Raw genomic sequence first — 25,009 nt, forward strand, 5'->3', positions numbered from 1 at the left:
CTGTCTGTCAGTCTCCTCAGCAATGGTCTATGATAAATTTGAGTAAAATGCTTGTGTCTGTTAGTCAGTGTAATTTCTTCCACTAAACACAAATACCTACTTCCCTGCTATGCACCAAAGGGGTGCAGAAGCCAAAAGGAAGCAGCATCAAGTGAAAAAGTGAGTATTTTCCATAGCCATCTCTGCATCATGTATGTGTGATGTGCAGTTGTACCACCATGTTCATACCTCATTTGTCCCCTGTCTGGCTGAAATGTTAGTTTGAGATGCTGTCTGTGCAGTGTGCCCATGTAAACCTCTCATTCAGACCATCCATGCAGGATATTGCTCTGTTATATCGTGATATACATTAACCATCACCATCCAAGTGTTTGTCCCTGTGCTTTACATGATGAAACAGATGGATGTGGTTGCTGCTCACAGGGTGAAACACGCCAGTTCCAAAATAGCTACAAAATTCCCAAGGCAGATTAAACTGAGTCATGAGAATAAAACCTGTTGTTTCCAAAGGTCTTGCCACCATCAAACCCAGTGCAGGCAGGTCTATTGTACTAGGAAGTAATTAAAGACATTGGGTGTCAATGCTGCTCCAGCCTTACAACGAGCTAAGCAAAAAGCCTGAGAGTAAAATGCAAGGACCAATCCCAGACAGAGGAGTACTGACTTTTCTGAAATCTCCCATTTCCAAAATCCAAGATGAGTGGAGGATTAATCCTGTCTGACTGTGGGAGCAGACTCCGCAGGAAGCATAACTGCAATCTGATATACAAAGAGGAGACTCAATCCTCTTTTTGATAGTGATAACGTACGTGGGCACCTGAATTTGTATTTTAGAATATGTCTCTGCTCTCTCCCTCTGGAAAGCATTAAAAACATAACCAACACCAAGCAAGACAAATAAATCTTTACATTTTATTGTACTGCTCCTAGCAAAGCCCAGCTTGTAAAATATGACACTTATTCTTTATATAAATACTGTGGATTAAATTTAAATGATGTTTCCAATTCCCAGATTATTTTATACCATCAGATATTGCTTTATATCATCAGATCTGGAGGCAAATCTTCAAATAACATGAACCAAAAAATACTTCAGGGTCCAATGGGGCTATGGCAATATATGGCAACTGGGAATCTCGATCATCGTTCCAGCGGTAATGAGTACACTCCAGTAAGCAGAGGGATATTCTTGGTAATTGAATAGGCCTTTCAGCATCTATTTTTTTGTGATTCTGTCTCAATTACCTTCCATAAAAGTCACTTTCTTCACACTTATTGGTGTGAAAAAGGATTCAGTGGTTGCCAAATTTAATACTTAAGCATCAGCAGAGTGAGCTTTCAGTACTAACAGGATTTTATAGAAGATAACTCTATCCTTGCTGCTGTCTCCCTTTATCATTTTAAAGGTAATTCAGAAGACTGGGACAAATTAAAAAAAAAAGATTTTTTTTATATGAACAGAACTAGAAAATGGGAAAGATATTTTGCTGAAGGTTCAAAGATTAACTGACCATACAGCTATGAGCTAATATACTTCTAACTGAAGCAGAGAAATAAATGAGAAAAATAATTCATAAGACTTTGATTTTAATTGCAAAATAAGACTTTTGTTTAACTTCTTCACAGCTTCTTTGCATTTGTCAGGAAGGAAAAACCCTCACTTCAAAATTACTTTCTAATGAGAAATTTAAACCTAAATACCCCCTGAAGTCAAAGTTTAATTGTACAGTCAGCTATGAAATTCCCAATTTACTGCAGGTCAGTGAACTTCAGAGGATCTGATTCAATAACACACTTCGATCCAGACTTACACTTTAAAATACGATTAACTACTTTATTGAGCAGTACAAAAGTCCATGCTTAAATGCTTTGCCAGACTGATTTTAAACAACAAATCTCACAGTGTCACAAGAGTTATTTGTTCCAGGTTCATCACACCTAATTTAGATTCGTCATTAGGGTACACAAATTGGAAAGCTGCTCATGGAAGAATCCCTATAAAGATAACAGGAAGAAAGAAAACCTGCAACAGGGAATTCATGTCCATGGCAATTCCATGGCAAATATACTCTAGTTTTACATGGATCAGAAATGAGAGTCCACAAAAAATTAACCAACAGGAAAAAGAAATGCAAAATATATCTTGAAAGCTATTCCCCACTTCTGCTCATAACCAAGAAATACAGGAGCTGCCCACTTAGAATTTACAGGACCTACACAGACATTACTCAGAGCATAGTTTTAATCTCAACCACTGAAAATTCAAAAAGTTAACCTAGAGAACATTTAGGGTTTAGAATTTCAGTTGGAAAGAAGCAATTTAAAAAGCTGAAAGTATGTTACAAGAAAAATGCTGAAATTCATCCTCTCCCATGAAAAATGCAGGCCATAGCACACGTCAAAAAAAGAGATATGTTTCATGAGTACATCCCAATTAACTCCACCAGATGCTTAAGACTTTTTTATAGTCTCTCTATGAGGTATTATTTAGTATTCAGAGTAGGAACTATTATTTTTTTTAAGTGAACTTCATTTGCATGCCATTAGTTGAGCTAAGCAGATTTATGTTTGCTCAAGGGCTTATGAATAAAGTACTCAGACATTTCCACTGCCTAAATGCCACTGTTTAGGTGTTTGGTTTTTTGTTTTCTTTTTCTATTATATTTTATTTTATTTTATTTTTGTGGTGGTATGTTTTGGTTGGGTTTGGCTTTCTTTTTATCCTTGCTTTGCTGGGCTTTTTTTTTTTTGTTCTGGTACTTCTTATGGGTTTGTTTGTTTGGGGTTTTAATCTCTGATAGAATATTTTCAAATGCTTCCATTCAATTTTATAAAGGCAACAGAATAAAGATAGCTAATATTCAGCTCCCAATGTGGTTAGTAGATTTTCTGATGTGTGTATCAAGGACTCACTACATGAAGTTTATTGCATAATCACAGTTTTCATATAAAGTTGACAGTCCCATTTGAATCAATCCTGTTCATTCTAAGGCTCTTAGTATTAGACTTGCTTTGACTTCCAGCCCACTCCATAAGTGTTTACTAAATAACATTATAAGAGAATGGTGGGATGTTACAGTGACTGTAATTAGCTTCCATTCTCTTTTATAGACATCCAGAATTCACTACATTTTAACTAAGTGAAATACATTAATGTAAAAAGCAAAAATCGTGGCAGTTTTAATTCTTGTCATTATCTAAGTTTGGACTACAATAATTCACTGTACATTCCAATTTGCCCTCTGAGCACAGTGGCAATTTCCTCACTGACCTTACCAGAACTAGGCCCGAGATCCTATTATTTTTATTTTTTAAAGGATTCCTGATAAATACGTTTACAGTATTTTCCATATATCTCAAATCTCTCTCACTGGATTTATTCTAAAATTTTTGAGTGGTTTGGCTGGAGACACTCCCTAAGTACTACTGATAACTCTTTTTCATCTATTATTAAAGCAAGGTAAATACATGACGAGAAAAAAAAATGTATGCTTAGCAGCACAAATATTAATTGGTTCTTTACATCTAAGTTAAATGTTGCTCAACACTTACTGCTTTTAGGGCAGTATGCATAATTTCAGCACAAATAGTCTCATGAGTACAATAAAATTGCTTTGACAATATGCTTAAAAGTCATAAACTGGCTGCTCGCCTAAAGTAATACAGATTTCTCTATCACATAAATTAAATACATTTTTCCACAAAATAACAGTTTTAACTTGAAATTATCAAGGGAATTGATAGTGTCATTTTTTAATAAAGTAAAAAAATTATTGTATTACTTCATACAATGTAAAATGCCTTACTACTGGTTAAAGACAGAAAGATTGGACAAACTTTTTTTGTTAATAATATAATATACCAGTTTAACCCATTTGTATATGAATTAATAGGAGTTACTTTTCAGAAACTTGTTGGCACTTCATTCATGAATACTCTAAGTAGGAATATACTGTCCTGGTAAAGAGACACAAATCATGTACTGCAGTTCTAGAGTCACTGAACTCCATGTTTTTACAGTGAAACTGTTCTACTGAACTGCAATTCACAAACCTCTGATGATCTCAAGCTCTTCAACCTGCAAAAAACCTTCCAAAGCAACCACACACACCACCACAGATCCCTACATAGAAAAGCCATATAACAAGAACTTTTCACTTGATTCCTACACCTGGGCCACAGCAACCCATCCACAGCCTTACTCTAAATAGGCTGCAGAACTTTGAAAAATAAAAAAACACAGAAAGGAAAAGAAAAATCTGTGTACTTTTAAAGTTATTACAGCTACATGCAAAGATACAGCAAGGGTACAGTAACAGATGTGGGTTTCTGAATGGGAAATGAAAAAAGGGCATTTTGAACACAGCTGAAGATCAATAGGAATGGCATAAGTTCTACAATAACTAAATTCTGCAAGAATCTGTGATATCTTTGATACCTTTAATTCTCTCATCTTAATCTCTAGAGTCTACAAGCTGCTGTAACATGAAGATTTGGTATTGCTCAAACTCTTGAACTTATCATGGATCACTGGTGGTTCACAAAGAACTTGTACTTGCAGCTCAGTTCTATATGCTGTCAGTCTTGTTTCCCTTTAGCTAAAGAAAAATATTATATAGTTGTATAATACCTTGTAAGCAAGATCAGAATTGCTCCCAGAGATGCTCTAACACTACAAATGCATCCCTTACAATGTGAGCGAAGCAGCACTTTCTAGTTTCTGTCCTCTGCACCTTAGTTAAGAGCATTTGAGAACTGCGGGTCTCAAAGTCAAGCTTCCTCTTCAGCTGGAGTTCCCCCCCAAAGAGTTTCAGTGAGTGACAGAGAAATCAGAATCCAGCATGAAGAGTTTCCTGTAGATACAATGGTTACACTCCCTCAGTAGAGATTTCTTCAGGGCTTTCTCAATAGAGAGCTTTGGATTCTGTAGTAGTTTGGGTCTTCCTAAACTACTGCCATTAGTAGCTCAATCGGCCTCAGGTGAACAAATGGATCCAACCACAAATCCAATCCAATGAACCTGGGTAGTTGGTTACATCTAAATTTTAGGTGCCTCTTGAACCAGTCCCTGTAAGATAAATTCCATATATAGCCGGGGGAAAGCGAGGTGCCTTTGAGAGCCTCCTGAGGGACAATCTAAATTGGGCAGGCACAACCTCCCTCTGGAGTTGCTTTTCTAGGCATTTATCTCTCCTTCTTGAACATGGAAGGAATTTTGACACTTAATTTAAGAGAACTAGTTCACTATGTGCTCAAAACATAGGTGCTAATTAGCTGCCTATGCCTGACTGGACACTCACACTCACACACACATTATGTTATGCCCTACTAGTATTTAAAAAAAGAAACAAACCGGCATGCCTTGTGCACTGCAAACAGACAAAGATCAGGAATGCAGTGAGAGAGCATAAAAAAAGGGATGAAAGGACCATACCTTGCGGTTGTTGCTACATAAACCTTATTTTGAATATATTGAACCAGTGGGCCTGATATCAGCCACCAGATGACACTTTTGACTCTCCCAGTACCTCTCCCAAAGCACCCAAAAGCCCCACAACTTTTTTGTTGTGCTGTTCAACAGCAGAAGCAGTCCCAGAAAACTCATTCAAATTTAGGAGTATTTTATACTATGAATGAGTCTCTTCAGATGTATTGATAGTAGGGAATACTACCCTTCACAGATTTTAGAAATCCCTCAGTTACAGAAGTGTGTGGGCTTCTCCTTTAATTAAAAAGAGTTTTATAAAGAAGATTTAAATTCTTAGAGACATTATGAGAATTTTTGGCACTCACTGCCTAAATCAGTACTCAGAAACCCACAGTTTCCCAAGCTGAGTCTGTACTGCTTGATGTGTGCACAGATATTGTGCAAATAAATCTGATGCGGCACCGTCTGCCTGGATCCTGTTCCAGTGCCACTTGCTCCTGCACCTGGTGATGTTGGGTGACTTTCTTAATTTCGCTTTACTTCTCTCATCTGCAATGTAGAGATAATACTTCTCAGCTCTGCACTGGTGCCAGCCTTGATTCATGAATCTTTTAAAGCATTCTGTGATTTTCACCCAAAAGGTGCTTGAGAACCATAAATTATTAGTTTAATATAGATCATAGTTTTCATCTCATGAATCTTTTATAGCACTACTCCAAATTCATGCCTGATAAAACTCTAATAACTTGAGCAGAGTTAAACCAGGGATAAATTTGGTACAATGTATGAGGCAGCAAAATGAAATTCCAAGTGTGAGACCAGGGGCTTAACAAGTGGCATTGCTTACACAGTAATGCCAGAAATCCACCCCACTGCCCACTTACCTACAGACAAAGTGTCAGCTCATGGCACTCTAACTTGTTAAATCTTAATTCATCATTAAATGTCTGCTTCACATCAAAATAGTATTTTTCTAATATGTTCTATTGTTATGTATATGTAGTTTGTATTTATTGAAATTTGTAGGCATGATCATGTGTTTTCTATCTGTTTAGACCCAAATATTTCAGTTGAAAGCAGATTATTTTTCACAGGAATAAGCCTTTTATTAAGACACTCATACAGCTTCTAGTCCTTAGTCATGGGAGCACAGGACACAGGACAAGGAGGGATCCTCTGGGTCACAGTCCACTTCTCAAAAGCCATCACATCATAGCAAATGTTCATAGAGTTCACTGTTGTGGTAGATTCTTTTAATTCTCAAACCATGCCTATTCATGGTCAGTTCAGAACTCTGTTATCGTGCCATTTCTCTATAGTTGAAATAACTTTCCTCCTCTAAAGTCGTCTAACCACTCTCCCTTTATGTATACATGAAGAATAAATTCCTATTCAATCTGCATTTTGTTACCATGAGCAAGTCAAACTCTTTTAGTCTCCCTGTAAAATGTGGTTTCTATTCTGCCAATCATTTGGGTGGCCTGTTTTTGATGAATTCAGTTTATTTGTTCACAGTCAGAGAGTCAGAGAAGAGAAACCTATTTGTTTTACAATTAAATAAAAATGCTGCAAATGCAGCAGAAAGAAGCCACAATGTAGAAAAAATTAAATCTTCTTGTTTGCTGATGAAGCTGATATTACCACCAATCTTCTTGCAGTTTGTTGGTAGAATTTTATCAAGGGTTTTGAACAACCCACTGCTGGTATCCAACTAATGAAGGCTTGTTGCTGAGCAGGTCTTCCTCATCTAAACAATGTAATAAGGACATTTCTAAGGACATGATAACCATCTTTGAAAAGAAGTTTATCCTTTTACATCCACAACAGGTTTGGGCAAAAAATTGCCTTTTCAGTTGGTCTTCAGATTTTCTGTTCTTCACTGTCTGCAGTGAGTGATCTTGGGTGCTTTGGAGTTAAGTGCACTTGTGCACAGATACAGTTAGTCAGCATTAGGTACCAGATTAAATGTTTGATCCATCAAAATAGTGGACTTTTTATTTCAATAGCTCTGGTATTTTGCTGCAATTTTGCAATACAGAAATCAATATCTATTCATAGAAAACAAATCTATTAATATAAATAACTATTCATAGAAAACAAATTTGTTCATTACATTTGAGGGCAAATCTGATGTGACTCAAAGCACATCATTTCTAGCAGATTTTTAGGGCTGAAATAAAAGGATTTTGTTTAAGTCTGCTGTACTGAATAGCAGTGAATCTAAGCTGGTTTGCTGTAATAACTTTAGAGGTAATCCTGCTGTTGGAGTAGCTCAGTGTCAGTAATTAACAATTATGAGGATGAGTAAACACCCTTTTTTGCAAGTTTTAGTCCACATTAGCAGCCTTAATTTAAAAATTCAAATATAGCTGAGAGAAAATGTAAAAAATTCAACAGTGTAAGAAGAGTGAGAATAGAATAGTGAGAAGGAGAAAGAAGAGGAAAAAAGAAACCTGAAAGAGCTCCAGGCAAAAGCAACAGAAGGAAGACACAGTTTCACATTATTAAGTAAATACAGGACACACCATCAGACATCCTTCCAGCTCAGTTTAGGCCTTGATCCTCCAGTCAGAGATAGATGGCAAAGAGGAGACTTTCATTTCTGAAACCTTTACTGGTTTGTCTTTTTAATCCCTAATACATTAAATAGCTTGCAATGCAGAGATTTTTTTCTAGGTAGCAGAAAACCAATACATTCATGCAATTACAATAGAAGTGGAAAACTGCTCATAAATAAAAGCTTATTGTGAGTGTTCCCACAGTCAGAGCTCGTGCAGGAAGTCCATGCACTTGCCAGGCTCCATCCACTGTCATTCACATGTTGTTGTATGGCAGAGAAGTGTTTTCTGTCTCAGCAGGTTATTGTTTAATGGGCTAATGCATATTTGCTGGATGAAATGCTATTGTGGAAGTCCTGTGGGGAGCCATGTTACCTGGGGGAAAAAAGGCCACTTCCAAATACTAAAAAAAGCCCTGTATAGTCTCCTGGTGATAGAGAAGGCCAACTTCACCATGGATTTGAAGGGACTTGCATCAGGCTTTGAATACTTTAGCCCTATAAGCAATAGTATGCAATGACTGCTAAGGAAAAATCATCTTGCTGCTTTATTTTTGTGTGATCTATAAAACTGGAATATAATTTTGCCCCAAAAGAGTAACTAAAGTCTTTTTATTTTAAAGCCAGAGCTATTTGTGCATCTTCTAATTGCAGTATCTTACTCTCACAATCAAAAATAAAGCACATAATATTGTGAGGGGTGTTTTATTTCTTTTCATTGTGCATCCCAAGAACGCTGTGTGACCCCAGGGTTCTTTGTTGGTAGCTGGTGAATGAGCAGCAGGAGAGCAGACCCCTCCTCAGCCCCTCCATTGACGACTTTCTCTGTGAAACTAAACCAGAAGCTGTTGCAAGGCCTGTAACTTCGAACACTGCAGGTAAAAAACAATCTTTACTATCCCTCACTAGAGACAAATAAATTTAAGTTTTATCTTTACTACGGCACATTTCTGCCAAGTGATTTCTGGATTTTTTACTATAAGCCCAAAATCAGAAGCTGGAGTTAAACTGTAATTGCCTGAACTATTCATAGAAAATAAATTTGTTCATTACATTTGAGGGCAAATCTGATGTGACTCAAAGCACACCATTTCTAGCAGATCTTTGGGGCTGAAATAAAAGGGCTTTGTTTAAGTCTCACAGAAAGTACCTATTAGTTTGACCAATTCTCAGTATTAGTTTTTGTAAAATTTTAACCTATGAGAAAGCCACATTTAGTCTGATTTTAACCAAACCCATTCCTTACTCTAGAAAGATTTTTTTTAATAAAACTTGGATTGGATAACAGAGAAAAGGGGAAGAGATATCAAAACAATTTATCCAGGCTGAGTTCGGACACCTTATTAGTGAAAGGATCTATCACATTTCTCAGCTCCTTTGTGTTTGAAGAGAGTAGAGAAAATAATCAAAAGTAAGAGTGAATCCTGAAAGCCTTTTGAATTATACTGAATTCTATTTGAAGTATATTGTCCTTTGGAGGTATTTTTAGAAATTGTCCCCCTCCTCCTCAGTATTTGTGCAAAGGTAATCGATGCAGTTGAGCAGATCAGCAGAGCTTCAATAAAATCAGCATAGCTCCACTACGTTCTCGTGCTACCTCATAAAATTCCTTGGCTTGTTAGAAACCGTTTAATTAAAATTCAGATACATGCAAATTATTTAATGAATAATTGACAGCTGGCTGATTATCTTTGTATGTAATTAATATGTGTCTAAAGCAGTATGCAAGTTCTAATAACAAAAACTGAACACTAAAAAGCAATTGTAAATAATATTTTTTCCTCTTATATATAGATAAAGACATTACAGGGATGAATAGAACTATTTCAGGTTGTTTCAGAATGGTGTTTCTTGTAAAAAAGTATCTGTAAATTCTATACCTGCCTTGAATATCTACCAGATTGGGGAGGTTAATTAGATTTATCCAAAAACAAAATTAAAAAATTATTCTGTGAATATTGATGAAATTCTGTGATTTGCCAAGAACACAAATAAAGCCCTCCAAGAGATAATACAAACCGATTTGTCAAAAACACCTGTCCTATAAGAAAATGACTAAAAGAGGTTTTTTCTATATTTTACATGCTTAAGAAATTTAAATTATTCTTTGAGCAACTCTTAAATGAAGAACCCAGGAAGAGGTCGACTCCAGCTTTTTCCTAAAAGGCCTGTGGCACAACAGCAATGCCCTAAGCAGCTGGTACCAGTACTTGATACATCATAAAACTGCAGCAAGTCTTATCTAAAAGCTCAGTTGTGCAGGGAACCCTCACAACACAGGAAAATCTGTGAAGGCCACAGCCTTAAGACCTCAGATATCTTTAAGATTTTCAGAGGGAAAGACTTTTATGCAAATCTGTTAAACTGCAATAGTTAAGCACCTAAAGTCCTCAGTCATATTTTAATATGCTGGTCATCACCTTTAGCCAGGAAAAACACACCTACTCTGTTCAAATGCAAACACCGCAGTATTTTTTGACCAATTTAAACAAATCTTAAAAAATGAGATTTTTTTTTAATTAAAACAACACTGAATTTTAACATTTTGTCTCTAAGTATTATCAACAGGTCTGGATCTCTTGGATCTTAGTGAACCTGTCTTACAAACCCAAAACAAAGCAAAGAAATCAGAGACTCCATCAAGAAGTGAAGGCTTAAAAGCTCCAACTCACAGAAAGAAGACAGACAATCCTGACCTTATCAGTGTGGAATCTGAGCAGAAAGTCCAGGCTGTCAGAATTGCAGACAAATCTTCACTAGATTTTGGTAAGAGTGTAGCTATTTTATCAGTGCTCCACAGCCTTTCTTAGCACAAGTTTCCCCTGGCAATTATCACAAAATAATGAGAGCAGCACCAGATTTTTTGTTGCCTCCCATTTTAGGAGGGAGAGTAACCTTCGCACCACCTTAGAAAATAATTGAAGCACTTTAAACTTGGAACACTGTGAACATATTTTGAGTTTGCCTTGATAGGTATTAATCTCACTAATTGTGCTAATAAAGTTTTGAAAGGTTTCTCTGAGTAAAATAATTTAGTCAGGGTGAGTAAAATGGTAGGAAAATCTATGGGGGTATGATGAGAAATTGGGAAAGGACACGAATGAGAGGCAGCCCATACATAGATGTCCTTTTCAGAACTGCAGATGTCAGAAATACACAATGTATTTGTAAATGCTGCTTTACCTATGCATAGGAGAGAAAATCATCCTTCCTTGACAAGAGAGTTATGTTTATACAGATTGAAAAAAAATACTCAAAACAACTCAATATCCTGCCAAGCCTGATCTATCGACAAGCTTTGGAAAAGGTGAATTTAATTTAGTTCCATCCAAACTGGATTACTTGCACTGCAACTGAGGAATTTGCAAGGCAAAGGTAATTTATAGCAAGACAGAAAATATTCCTTTCATCAGCAGAGAAATTCTTTTAGAAACCTTTATCTTCAAACAGAAGCTGAACATCTGATTTTTGCACAGCAATCCAACATAGGACTGAATAATATCAGTTGCCTACATAATAATTTGTAAATGCAATATCTAAAAAAGTTTTATTTTTAGAGTTAAACTAAATTACATACAAATTGCTGATTTAAAATCAATAGTTCATGAATGCAAACAGATTTAGAAAAAATGTGGTGAATTTCCAAATATTTTCACAGCATATCAACTAAAAACATACACAGCATTTCTGTATATCAGATCTTAATTAAAATATAGCCTTTGGTGACACCCTCTTCTCTATAACACACATTTAGCAGAGGAGATAAAATTTCCTGCAGTAGTTTCTTTAAAAGATTCATATTTTCTTTTCTTATTTTTCAGTTGATATTCAGACACAGATAGAGAAATGGGATGATGTCAGTTTTCATGGAGACAGGAGTAGCAAGGTCCACCCTTCTGCAGAGAGAACATCAGCATCATCTAGAGCTCCATCAAAGGAGATTTTATGGTACAGATTTTGCTTCCCTTACGAGAATATCTCCATTTCATGTTTCCTAAATCACAGAAATGCTTGCTTGATGGCAAGTCATATTATTAAACCTGTTATGATTACATTAAATGTGTACAAGCATCATAAGCAAGTACACTCTAAAATGACATTTTGCCAGCAATTGTTAATGTGAAAAGTAGCAGGTGCAATTACTAAATAAATGGTGGTGAGAATTCTACAGAGGCATTCTACAAATCCCACCACAAACATGTGAGTAAAATGAGTAAAACAGGATACTTGGCAGTGATTTGACACTCACTGGATATCCAGTGTACTTTGGGTTTGCTACTAAGAGGGCAGAATTTCTATGTACAGCTGAGAGAGGCAAGACAAAATATCCAAGCCAAGTGCTTCCTATTTCATGCAGTTCAACCAAACTTGAGGGGTTGTAAATGAGGGAAGAATTGCACTTTGGGAACAGTTCATGTAGATTAATTCATCTGCCTTCCTGATATGTAAGCAACACTCATTCAACACATTATGCATGGACATAATTAGCATTTTCATACACCAGAAGAAGGTTTCTGACCAAATCGTGCTTATCCTGTATTTTCACCTACCCTTTTTCTGGGTTTCATTAACTTAGATTTTGACAAAACTTTAGCTCAGTGGACTAAGTTTTGGTCTACAGGTTTTCATTTTCTAGGAAGACAAAATCTTAGGGAACTGTGGCATGAAAATGCACACATGCCAAGATGAAGTTCTGTATTGTGCTGGTTGATTCTTAGACACTGACTGCAGGTACAGTCATGTCATTGCCTAACCTTGTTTCGCCTGGATATGAAATAGAAATGTAAGACAGAGATACTGAGAAGGATCCAGGGACTTTTGATGACTGCCTTTTGATAATTCAGTTAAAAGAAATATCCTAATTAATCAGTGTGTGCTTATGAACCTGACAAACATGAGGCAGTGTGTCTTAGTGTGCAGTGCTGAGTATGTAAATGCATTGTTTCTAGGTCCACAGAAAACAGATCACAGTCTGAGCTGACTAATGTCAAGAGTGCCTTGGACTCTGATTCTACATCAGAATTAGAACTTGCACCTGCAATACAGGTAAGGAGATTTGGCAATAAAAAGGCAAGGAAGAATTGTTCCACTGGCTAACCATTCTAATTCTGGGAAAATTGAGGGATATTTTCAGGATCACCAGGGAAGACTATTTATACCACTGAATCTTCACACACCTTTGAAATTAATGTTGTGAAAATAACTTACCTTATGTCAGCACCTGAAACATTCAGAGTTTAATACTGCAGTGAACTGGGACCCTCCTGTACAGAGACAAAACCTTCAAACTACAATTTACAGCATCATCTTTTTTTCTCTTCCACCAGTTCTGAAAGTTCATAGTTCTAACAGTTCTGTCTCCCTGTAACATATCTCTTCTGAAGGTCTGTTGATCAAGCAGGAATCCCCAAAACTGGGAAATGGCTCAGGAAAACAGAAAGGAATCATTAGACCAGTGTTCATTAGGAGTTTGTCTCCACAGGTGGGAGAGCAGTGTGGTTAAAGGACTTTTTCCTGCTGGAAAAGCAGCTCTAGTATGGAAGGCAGAAAGTTTGTAGATTGGACAGGACCTTGTGGAAATTATTACTTAGAGTTATATGTGTTTAGGTTTGTGTGTATGCACACACAAGTACAAACATACATTTATATATGTACTCACATAGGTCAGGTTGCTTATACCTCTTCCCTGCTTCCTAATCTTTAACTGAAATATTTCAGCCATTGCCACTGGCCAGGGGAGGAGGGAGTTGATTGGTGGATTATCTTCTAGTTGAAAATAATTTTCTCCTCTTTCACAGCTATTTTTAGGCCTGGACTTCAAAAACTTTCTGTCAGATGGAAAGTCTGGAAATTAATGGAAAATAATAGCTTCATTTGAAAACGAAAAAAATGAGACATTAAAATGCCAAATATGTTTTCCTAGATTATGAACATTTTTTGCAGAAAATAGAAATAGTAACCAGTTATCTGATCCATTTCTGTGCCTTTGTTAGGGAAAAAGTACTCTATAGTTTCCTGCCATCTCTACATTACAAATAGGAGGGGGTTTTTCCCTCTGGAAAGCCTCAGACTAGTTTTAATGCTTGATATCTTTCCTTTCTCTGCAACAGATTTATATATTTTATAAATGGAAAAGGTCTATTGCACAACATCATCCACTTGAAATGGATGGTGTTTTCTCACACACTTTGTCTATCTTATCTTTTTAGGTAATTAACTGGTAATTAGTGCAGAGAAATGACACAGAGTGAGGATGTGTTCTCATTCTAGGGAGCTTGCTCAGAAATTCAGTGGGTTTGTTCACTGCCTGCTTCATCCTACTTATGCTTGGACTGTCAGAGTTGTCAGTTCCCAACAAACAGGCTCATCTATCTTGACCAAGTTCTTACTGTGCTTGTAAAAGAAATCACATTAGAGCTTTTCTCAAAGCATATGTTTTCCATACTTTGTCCTCTATAGGTCTTGTCTATCTCATTTATGGTTAACCTTTGCTTATGCAACACATTCTGCCATACCCTAAAGATTCCATCTTGTCAAACTTGCTGCAGTTTTCCAGGAGCAGTTTCCCAGACAATCACCTCATCACTCATCTTTGACATGTTAGATTTAGTTCCTCACAGTGAAATGTTAAGTAACTAGGTAATATTTTCATTAAAATTATGCAATCTTCTTAAAAAAATCCCGTGTTTACCAGCATTTGTGTCAATACAAAATCCAAAAGACAAGCTTTGAGCTACTAAGGGAGAAATGTGTTTGAAGGCTGGAACAAGCTGTCCTGGTGGCTCTCACTGGATGTGCCCTCTTGCTTCTCAGCATTTTTTCACATCATAGTTTTACCTATTATTAACTCTTAAAATGCATTGGCATTGTTCTTTTTTTTATCTGCCATTCTGGGAAGTTCCTTGGTATGCTTTATTAGTACTGAGATATCCTACAGGTTTGGGGCTTTTTGGAAGATTTGTTTTTAATCTTATAATTACCAACTGCAGAGGGAGATAGTATGTTCCATTGTCTATGCATAAAGTTTGGTCGTGTTGTAAGTCTTAAATGCTCCCCTGAACATTATAGGTATTTATTGCTCAGTTAGAATACACAAAACCCCTGACATGCTCAAAAGCTGTATCTAATTCTACTGTGTCAGCACTCTTAGACAAAGATACAGTAGAAAGCCTCTAAACCTCAGAAATGTTTAGAATGTAAGGCTGATTCCCTGTTTCTCCCAAACGGCTGCAGTAAGACTAATGGCCCTAACTCTCCTTGGATGTGCCAGTCACTCTTAGGAAATGAACAGTTACAAGGGACATATTTAGCTCATTATTTGAAAACCTGATCAAAAGTTAAGACTGTAATTTAAGCCTCTCACCAACAGTTAAGATGCAACAGCACCGAAGTGGAGCACAAGTGTAGCAAAGTGTGTGCAAGTGCATTGGAATGGAAGATTTGGTTTTTTCCCTGAAGACAGCAGCACCTCCACTGTAGGGTGGAGACCACAATGTCTACAGAGTGTCCACAGACACATCCATTGCACATGAGGCACACCCACCTCAGGCTCCCTGTAAGGGAGGCAGCTGCAGGTCCCACCCCATCACCAACTGGGGATGTGGAGCTCCCAGTGGTGGCACTCCATTCCCATCCCCTCTCTTCCTGCACTAGTGGAAGGTATCATGTTTACTATACGTGGGGTCTTCCATTTCTGGGTATCACAACCTGGCATATGACCCTGCATTGTCTATATGCAAATGCAGCTTATGTGGGTTTTGTTAATGACCTTTTTTCCCTCAGGCTGTGCATTTATTGGACGAGAAAGTTTATTTCAGTGGGGGGTGATGCAGGGACAATGTGTGTCCTCTGTCATGTGGCAGAGGGAACTTCTATCCTCCTTTTCCTCTTCCCCCTCACCTCTCTGCTGCCTCAACAAGCTCACTATCCCCTTCTGCAGCACAGCTCAGTCTGAGCAGCATCATTTGCAGTACTGTCCTTGACCTCAAGAATGGCAGTCACCAGAAACAAAAGGGTAAAAAGCAGAAGTAATCAAACTGTTTGCAAGAGCCAACTCATAAATAATGGAACGGCTGGGAACATAATTAGTGCCTATCAACAGAGTTCTGTGTCAAGAAAAACAAATGTAATTCTTTGATCAGATTACAGGTCAAGTTGATAAATGTTGCTGTGTGATATTCTGCAAGACATTTGAATTAACATACTGTTTTCTGATTTTAAAATTGGGACCATTAAGCATGAATTGAGAGGCTGTTAAACAGATAAAGACTGCCTAACCTCAGATCTCAAGTGCAGTAGTTACTCACTAGGAATTACAGTAACATGGAGATTCTTCTGTGATTCCAAGGAGAAACTATGATCTTCAGTATTATTGATCTGAAAATAAATATGCAAGCCATTCCTGAGAAAATTTCCATATGATTCAGCAGTGGAATGAAAAAAAATGTAAATAAGGAAGTAGAAAAAATGAGCTGGTGACCAAGACACCTGTATGAATATGTATTCTAATGCATTTCAGAATAAGAATGCAGGGTCTGCTTACAACACCATGCTGGAAGGCAGTTTGAAAAGAATCAATGGCTCACAATGTATGAGAATGTCAACAGGAGGGCTCCCTGTGGTACTGGGGCAAGAGAGGCATGGATACGCAGCCAGAATTAGTGGGAGACAGGAGATAACCTGATTTCAGTATAGAGAAACAGCAAGACAGGTACTGGAATATAGGATTCACTTTGGTTGTCTGCATGGCTATGAAAAATAAAGAGGGAGACTAAAAGTGACACAAAAAACAGAGGTTGAAATCTGAATAAAATTTTTCATAATGAGGTAATTTAATATTGCAATGCCTTTATATTATTCAATATCTTTATATTATTAAAACCTGATTAAAATCGCCATTTCTTTCTACTGAGAAAATAAGGCATACTGAAAAGTGTTTTTTAAAGTATTGGAGAAAAATAAGACGTGGTAGTTGGAAATAACTTTAAGGTTTCTTGATAACTTTAAATGAAATCAAAGCACCTTCCTCAAAGATGTATTCCAGACAACCTCAGTTTATTCCCTGTAGAATGTCAGTTTGATCATGTGGATGTTGAGTGACAAATACCATCATGTGATACATAAAGAAATGAATTATTTGAACCAGTTATCTCTTCTGCATACATTGTATCAATCAGATAAACAACTGGTTTGTGAGTAGGACTGGGTCTTGGTATGTTTTCAGTGACGACCTGAAACCTCTTCTTAGCCTCACCAAATGAAAAAGGTGTTTTTCAACCCACATGGACCAGAGGTAGTAGGTGTGAAAACAGAAACAACAGATCCTCTGTGTAGATTCTCTGTGCTTCCTGTCACAGCAAAGTCCAGAAGCCAACACAGAATAACACACACAGACCCACCATCCCCATGTGCTTCTCACAAGAATTTGTTCTGTATTGTTGTTGTCTTACCCTCTGTGTATCATCCACCCAGTGTACATGTCACTAATCAGTCTCCGCCTGAGACACCAAAGCCTCAGGAAGAAAACAGAACCTTTGAGGCTCAACTGACAAATGAATGCCATTTTCTAGGTAAAAACGTGTGTGTACAACCACAGACATACATGTTTGACCTTGTATTGCACACAACATATGTGAAAACCCAGGAGTATATTGGATGTTTCATCCTAGCAGTGCACGTTCCATCATTTGCAGATACAGCTCAATGAGTCTGATGTGAGCAAAATTAGCCTTTTAGCAATGTGGCTCACTGAAGTTGAATATTACAAGTACAGTCATCAGAAATATAATCACATAAATTAATGCAGTTGGGACCACGGACAGGCAAGTGGCTAATGAATTTAACCTCTTGACAAACACAAGGGAAAGGATTAGCAGTCAGAGGTCTATTTAGCAAGATTAGGCCACTTTGTGCTTTTCTATGCCATCTTTAAACATTGTTTGGTTTTGTATAGTGTCTTTTGTAAAAAAAAAAGTTTTTAATTAACTAACGGGGAAAACTCGTTATGTGCTTCCAATGGGATAGAGTGATAGTAAGGCACAGAAGAGAGAATTGCTGATTGAGAAATGGATTTGTTCTTCCAGTGAAATCCACAGCAAACCTGGCTCTCCAATGGGACCCCAAAAGAAAACCTGAAAGAAAACTCCAAAATGTACAGGGAAATGAGAGGTTTTTTTCCTGGAGCATGGTCAGTGGAATACATTCTGACAGTTATAATGCAGGAGAGGGAACAATGAAGCTGAAAGTCTTATACAAAATAGTCATCTCTTTCCTTTGTGGTCCAGCTCTTGCACTGCCTTTTCTTGGGTGTCTATCTTTCATGCATCTTGAGTGAAAAGAAAAATATGGAAAAGATAAATCACTTTGCTTCCTATGAGGAGTGATCTCTGCTATGGTGTAAGAAAATTCAGAGGAATTCATGCAGGGAACAACTAGTTTTCCCCAAGGAAAAAACCACCTGGGGCTCCAGGCAATTGAGCAAATAATTCAGAAACATGACAGAGAGTCTATCATACCTTTCTGATTTATTCTTCTATTTTTTAGGCACGATCAGCTAAGGAGCAGCGCTGGGGAACACCTCTTCTGTCCAGAAATCACTCCTTGGAGGAGGAATTTGAACGAGCAAAGGCAGCTGTTGAGGTATTATTTCATTTACTGTTTTCATTTTCAGCTAATGTTCCACAGATTTCTTGTTTATCTTGCAGCACAAGCATAGGAGAAAGTTGGAATTGGGTTATTTAAAGCAGAGAAAAGATATAATTCATGGAGTTACTATTTTAAAGTAGTATTTTATGTTATTAAAAAAAAAAAACAACAAACCCAAAACAGAACCAACTTTTCAAACTCAATTTTTATTGCTATAGCAAGTGGGTAAAAAAATGGCCCATAAATATAAGTACTTCCAAACTGAAAGTAAAAGAAGGAAACATTTTTCCCCAGCAACTGAATGTATGCAGTCAGCTATTTAAGCTCAGACACAAACCAATTCTCTGCAGGGAAACTGGAATTCACAATTCCTGATAAACAGCACAATTACCTGCTGTAATGCAGACTGTACAGAGCAGTCACCATGCACCATTTTCACATCTTTACAACAAGTGGCAGAGCATTAAGCACAGGACTGTTCTTGTTTCCTGACAAACCCATTTGGTTTGAAAAGGTGAAAGTATTAGGATAGTTCTCCCATTTCACTTCCAATTTTTTTTTTTTTTTGCTAACAACATTTCCAACTTCTGAAACATCTCTTGAGTGTTGTCCTGTACCACTAACCCCAACTGAAATCCTGATCCTGACTAGAGACAAGGTGGAATGCAGTTTATTTTGAGAGAATTCAACAAAAAAAAATAGATATAAGAATCATTCTGGAGCATGGATCTGAAAGCTTCAGAGGTTGCATTGATAACGCTGCAACATCCCATCACCACAAAGAGCCAAGACAGCTGCCTTCCACTGAGGACAGAATTTCAGGCTGAATTATGTAACACCCACTGAAATGAGTTTTTAGGATGGAAAGGATGAGGCTGTGAAACTGATTCCTCAAACTCGTTATTTTTAGCATGGACTGCAGTCTCATTAGTCTCCAAACCATCTAGAACACTTTAGGGATATTTGAGTTTAGAAATAAATTTCAGCCATGTATTTTAATACTCCTCTAACTCAAGTTTTTATACTATTCTAATTCCAGTGTTGGCAGTTGAACTAGTCGAGATTAATACCGGTTGATTACAAACAAAATTATACCTAAATCACATCCTGACTTTTAGCTAGAACCAGAACTTCTTATTTAAGAAATTAATCTGATTTGTAGGGCTTTTCCCATTATATTCTGTGGTAAGATGCATGGTTCCTACTATGGTTTTATTGCACATACAGAAAAGTCTTGTCTCAGCATACAAGGCTAAAACAGACACAAGCATTAAATTAACTCTTTTATAAACTAAACTGAAGGCATTTTTCTTGTATTTTCTTCCTGCATTACTTTTTCCATATCAAAAGGTTCTTTATACACAACTGCTGGTGAGACACAAGAGATGTTTTTGATGTCACACATCATACATTTTTGCTCTTGACATGAAAAGAGAGAATTCCTTTCAAATTGTCACTGCTTAGTATGCCCAAGGAGTTCCTAATTGCACTGCAGACTGATCCTAGAGGTGGGATGTGTGTGCTGTAACTTGGGATGGCAACACAGGGAATCTAAGGATGAACATCTTGGTGCTAATGGTTAAGCAAATGATGTCAGTACTTCTGCAATTGCCAGAAACTGTGTGTGATGGGGAATTTCCAGACACTCAGAAAGAAGAATGAGTTGAGTTCAACAACAGATTACAAGATATTATTGAATTGCATTACAGAGTAAAGTAAGGAGGAGAATATACTGTAAAAAAAAATAAAATAAATAAATAAACCAAACCTGCAGACTAAAAGGTCATTTTAAGGCAATACAGACAGATTGTTAAAGTACTTTAAAGTAGTCTCAAAAGCAGCTACTAAAAATAATCTAATTAAATGTTTCCCTAACTGTGTAGCTGGCAGTCTAAAGTTACTCTTTCATCTTAAAGTAGAATCTTGGATCAGGTAGTAAAAATGGAAAGGAAAGGATTCTTCAAGACCTTATAGAGCAGTTATTTCCATTTGCATATGAAAAGAACTGAATAAAGAACTATATAAAATGAAGTAGTAAGAAAGCTGGAGTGATTGAAATAAATTGGAGCCCATCTCAGAAAGATTAGTGCTTTCTTAAGTGGAGAATAGATACAGTTCAAAAATTCATTTTTTAGGCTTTGGATGTTTCTTTAATATTCCTCAACTGGGAAAGCTCCAAGTGGCAAGATTAGCCAGAAAACTGAACAAGAAAAGGAAGCAATTCTCAGGTTCTTTGTGGCCTAGTTCGAAAGGAATTAATTAACAACTCAGTAAATGAAGACACCAAACTTTATCCTCCACCCAGTATTCACTTTAGAGCTTTGGGAATGGTTTTAAGATGTCAGACTTTGAGATTAATGAAGATTTGTGAGGTAATTCTTTCTTAAGAAGGTTTAAAGATGTCTATGCCATTGGGGAATCTTTTAAGAAAAAAGCAGTAAGTAAAACAGCTTCTTTACTAGAGAGGGTCCAGATTCCCTTGCAGTGATTTGGTGCTTGCAGACTTTGCTGCCTTATTCTGGAAATGGGGTTTGATTTTTGCCTCATATTTTTTTGTCTCTGTGATTTCCGAGTGCAGTTAGAACTATGTTTTAAGGTAATCTTCTGAATAATTAGCTCCATTTTCCAAAAATCAGTACTTTTGCATTTTTTAAAAAATGCCAGCATGTGTATTCAGGTTCATCCTGTATCTGTATTCTGTTAAAACAATTTTCTGCCATCCTATTGGTGATGAATTAGGCTAAAGAGAAATAAAACCAAGCAAGTGCAAAGACTTCCAACTGAGAAATGTCTCAGAGATGGAAAAAACCCAATTTTGTTATTTTCTGATTCCACATTTCCCTCATTAAACTGCAGATGCCACATTGTTTTATGAGCTTATGCATAAGAAATTTTGAGCTGTCCTTCTCAGCATCACTTTATTTACAACACAATGTCACTTGAACCATCTGCTGTATAATGTACTGTTGTGAAGCATCAGAATATATTACAGCTGAATTATGTGACAATAGTAGGAAAAGATGGGATTAATTTCTTCTAGCCTAAGAAAACACATCCCAGAATCATCAGCTTTGTGGTTCCCATGAGTATCACTCAGAGTCCTTTCTGTACTTACAGTGTTCCTGCCTCACTATTTGGACATCCCTTTGGATGTGCCTGACACGTAGGAACTCGAGTCATCCAGATGCATCTTGTCACTCTCTCAAATCACAGTGGGAATCTTTGCCTTGTTATATCATTTTTGTATCATTATTTATCTGTAAATTTCACTAAAATTTTCAAGTTTCATTTTGAGAAGGTATCAGCTAAGGAAATATTACTTGGTTAGAAGCACACAGGTTTAACTGTGTCTTTCACATCAAAGATTATGAAAAGAACAATGACAGAACTTTTCTTTCATATGCTTTGGTCAAGAAGGAATATTGCATATTATTTTTTGGCAATACAGGGCAGGTAAAATTCTAAAAGTTATGAAAATAGGTAAATTTATAAATTCCACAGCAATATTCCAAAAGTACATGCCTCACCCCCTTTCACTGTATAACAGGAAGTAGAGAGTCTGCAAATATTTTGCCTCCCATTTCTTTAACTGCTTCAGCATATTTTTAAATACTAAGAGTAAAAATAACCTCTTTGACAAAATGCAGAATTTTCTGCTAGGAAGTAGTCAGATGGTACAAACAATTTTCCTGGTTCTCATTCCACTTAACTACTGAAGATGATCTGAGAATGTGTTAAATGTGTTCAACTGGTCTGAAAAATTTTGGTACATCCAAAGTAATTCACCAGCATTAAGGCAGCAAAGACATTGAAATGAGGTTAATTGGCACCAGTGATGTAGCAGAGTCAAAATTAGATTTAGGAGTCTTGGTCCAAAGCCAGATCTTCAGGAACACTCAATATCAATCTAACCTTCCTGCCACTGAAGTCAATGGGAAAACTGCTAATAATGGCAGCTGGAATAGACTTAGGCCTTCACCAAAAGCTGTGAAATGTTTACAATCTTCTCCTCAAAGACATTAAACTGCTCTGCTATTGATATTGGTGTTTATCTCAGCACTATTACAGCATTTTATCAGGTGCCTGCTCCGGGTGCCCAGTGCAGCTTTGTCACAAACCCACCTACTGGATGTACTCAGAATGCTGTACCTTGGCCCAAAGAAGCAAATCATTGCAAAATAACAGTTGGGTCCTGCCCTGTGTCCAAGCAGTACATGAAGTCTCATGTACATGAAGTACCATGTCAGGAGGCACATGCTCTCCTTTTCCAAGTACCTAAGGAAGATTGCAGCAAGTCACACAATCAAAGACTAAACTGTTTCTCACATCATGCCTGACTGTGGATTAGCAGCAATGTTGTCAGTCTTGTAAAGAAGATTACATTTGTAATGTAGAATAGAATTATTTGTGCTGTTGTCTTTGGCATAAATAAGCTCAGAAACTGTGCCTCCAGTAATGTCAGTTCACTGAAGTTCTGGCCATGACCTTGCAGGAACTGGAGAACTTGGGAAGGTTCCTCAGGCTGGGTGGATATTCTGCTATGGGTCTGCTTTTGGGGGGCTTATGACCAATTTGTGGAGGGCTAGGAAAAGGGCACCTAAATTGGATCCTCCCCTCTTTTTAACTCCTATTTCTGTGTTTTGGCATCATTCTTCAGTAGTCACATCAGTTCCCTCCGTCTGGTTTTTTGTACATCCTAAATCTCATTCTTTTTTTCATCATTTCTGTTTCCTTGTATATGCATTTTTGCCTTGTCTTTGAGCTGAATGTTAATCTCACTGTATGATTTTTACAATCTCTTGTAGATTCCTCTCACCAGCACAGTACACAACACAATACTAAGATTTCTCCACTATGTCAGAAAGCCCAATTTCTATTAAATCTCTTATGCAAACACCCTGTCTAAGCTTTGACATTTCCCTTTCACACAGCTGAAAAGGATGCTGAATATACCAAAGTGGGATGCTTGTTCTCTTTCAAACTGTTTTATCTAAAGTTACTCTTTAGCATATGCACTTAGTTGATTTTTCTTTTTTTTTTATTTCTTTCTCTCTCTTTTGCCAGGGCCTTGTAGCATTCATTTCCTTCAAATTTTATGTACCAGTTTGCTGTTAACATCAATAAGATGCAGTGTAAGCTTCTGCAAATCCTGCTTCAAAAAGGACACACACTGCCTCTGAGATAAACAGTTTTCTGTTGACAAAATGCATTTCAATATAAGAGATGAAATTTAATTATCTGGAATTCCAAACAGGAGCTGTAGTATCTGAGTCAGTGTGATTATTAATAAAATTAATATTGTTCAGCAAAACTGACAGACCAAGACCACTGGTAGAAAGAAGCGAAAAGCTTACCACTTTGTTTTAGTTTTGTTGTTTATTTTCTGTTTTCCTCCTTTTCTTCTAGTCAGACACAGAGTTCTGGGATAAAATGCAAGCAGAATGGGAAGAAATGGCTCGCAGAAACTGGATTTCAGAGAACCAGGAAGCACCAGGGCAAGTCACCATCTCAACCATTGAGAAGGTAACACCAAGTTTTTAATATATTTCATCCCCCCTGTGCACATTCAGATGAGACTCAGCTATTCAAAGGAACCTAAAGAAACTCTTTGAACATGGAAGCTAATTTTACCCAAAAGAGCTCATCCTTTTTAATTGTCTGTGAATGGGGTAGATTCAACAGACCTTGCCATAGTGAGAATACATTTAGACTTGCACACTGCCTGAATTCATCTGAAAGGTTCACAAAGCAAACTGCTGGATTATTGGCATTTTTGAAGACAGACACTTAAGAAGAGCACCAAATAAAAATATCTGGGCTGGTACATTCAAGCACTGTTGAGGATAGAAATGACAGAGATTCTGTCTCTCTTCTTCATTCCTTACATTTCATATTTTCATTTGATTTCTATTGTGTAGCTGTCATTAGAATACACCATTTACACTGCAGAGACAAGAAGAGAAAAAGGCCAAATTAAAGGAATACTAAAATAAACTCAGGGGCTTGCAGCACTGTTCTGTATCTGGAAGTTAATTGAAGATTTCAGGATTTTTTTAACTGGCAGACTGGAGGTTACAAGCACTGCAGGGAGTCAGCTGCTTGATGTGTGCTCTCTCCTATCCAATTGGATGTCCTGGGCTCATGAGAGGTTCAGTTCTGCTGCTACTGCAGGCAGTGTAAGTTGTTGCCATTATCTTTGACAGGAGCAGGAGAGCCCACCATTAGTAGCAGTAAGTATAACTTCAGAGCTAAAGCAAAAATAGAGACCAGAAATATAAATGTCCAGTGATGCTGCCGTTTTACACTTTTTGTCATTGAAATTCCATGGGGGAGCTTACACCATTTTCATAGAACAAAGGGTGTTTACATTCAGTTGGAAA

General features: G+C 37.1%; 1 protein-coding gene across 3 annotated transcripts in view; it reads left to right on the plus strand.

Moving 5' to 3' along the window:
• Positions 1-25,009, plus strand: part of PEX5L (peroxisomal biogenesis factor 5 like) — a 104,805-nt gene that overhangs the window by 67,970 nt on the left and 11,826 nt on the right. For 2 of the 3 annotated variants that reach the window (XM_071566962.1, XM_071566963.1), the window contains 6 exons: positions 8,752-8,863; positions 10,542-10,751; positions 11,807-11,933; positions 12,935-13,031; positions 18,528-18,623; positions 24,036-24,152. In XM_071566962.1, coding sequence (XP_071423063.1) covers positions 8,752-8,863; positions 10,542-10,751; positions 11,807-11,933; positions 12,935-13,031; positions 18,528-18,623; positions 24,036-24,152 — 759 coding nt within the window. Of the gene's footprint in view, positions 1-120; positions 160-8,751; positions 8,864-10,541; positions 10,752-11,806; positions 11,934-12,934; positions 13,032-18,527; positions 18,624-24,035; positions 24,153-25,009 lie in introns of all 3 variants that reach the window. The other variant, XM_071566961.1, reaches the window with a different exon arrangement.

The sequence above is a fragment of the Pithys albifrons genome, chromosome 11 (genome assembly GCF_047495875.1).
Source record: "Pithys albifrons albifrons isolate INPA30051 chromosome 11, PitAlb_v1, whole genome shotgun sequence".
Lineage (NCBI taxonomy): Eukaryota > Metazoa > Chordata > Aves > Passeriformes > Thamnophilidae > Pithys > Pithys albifrons.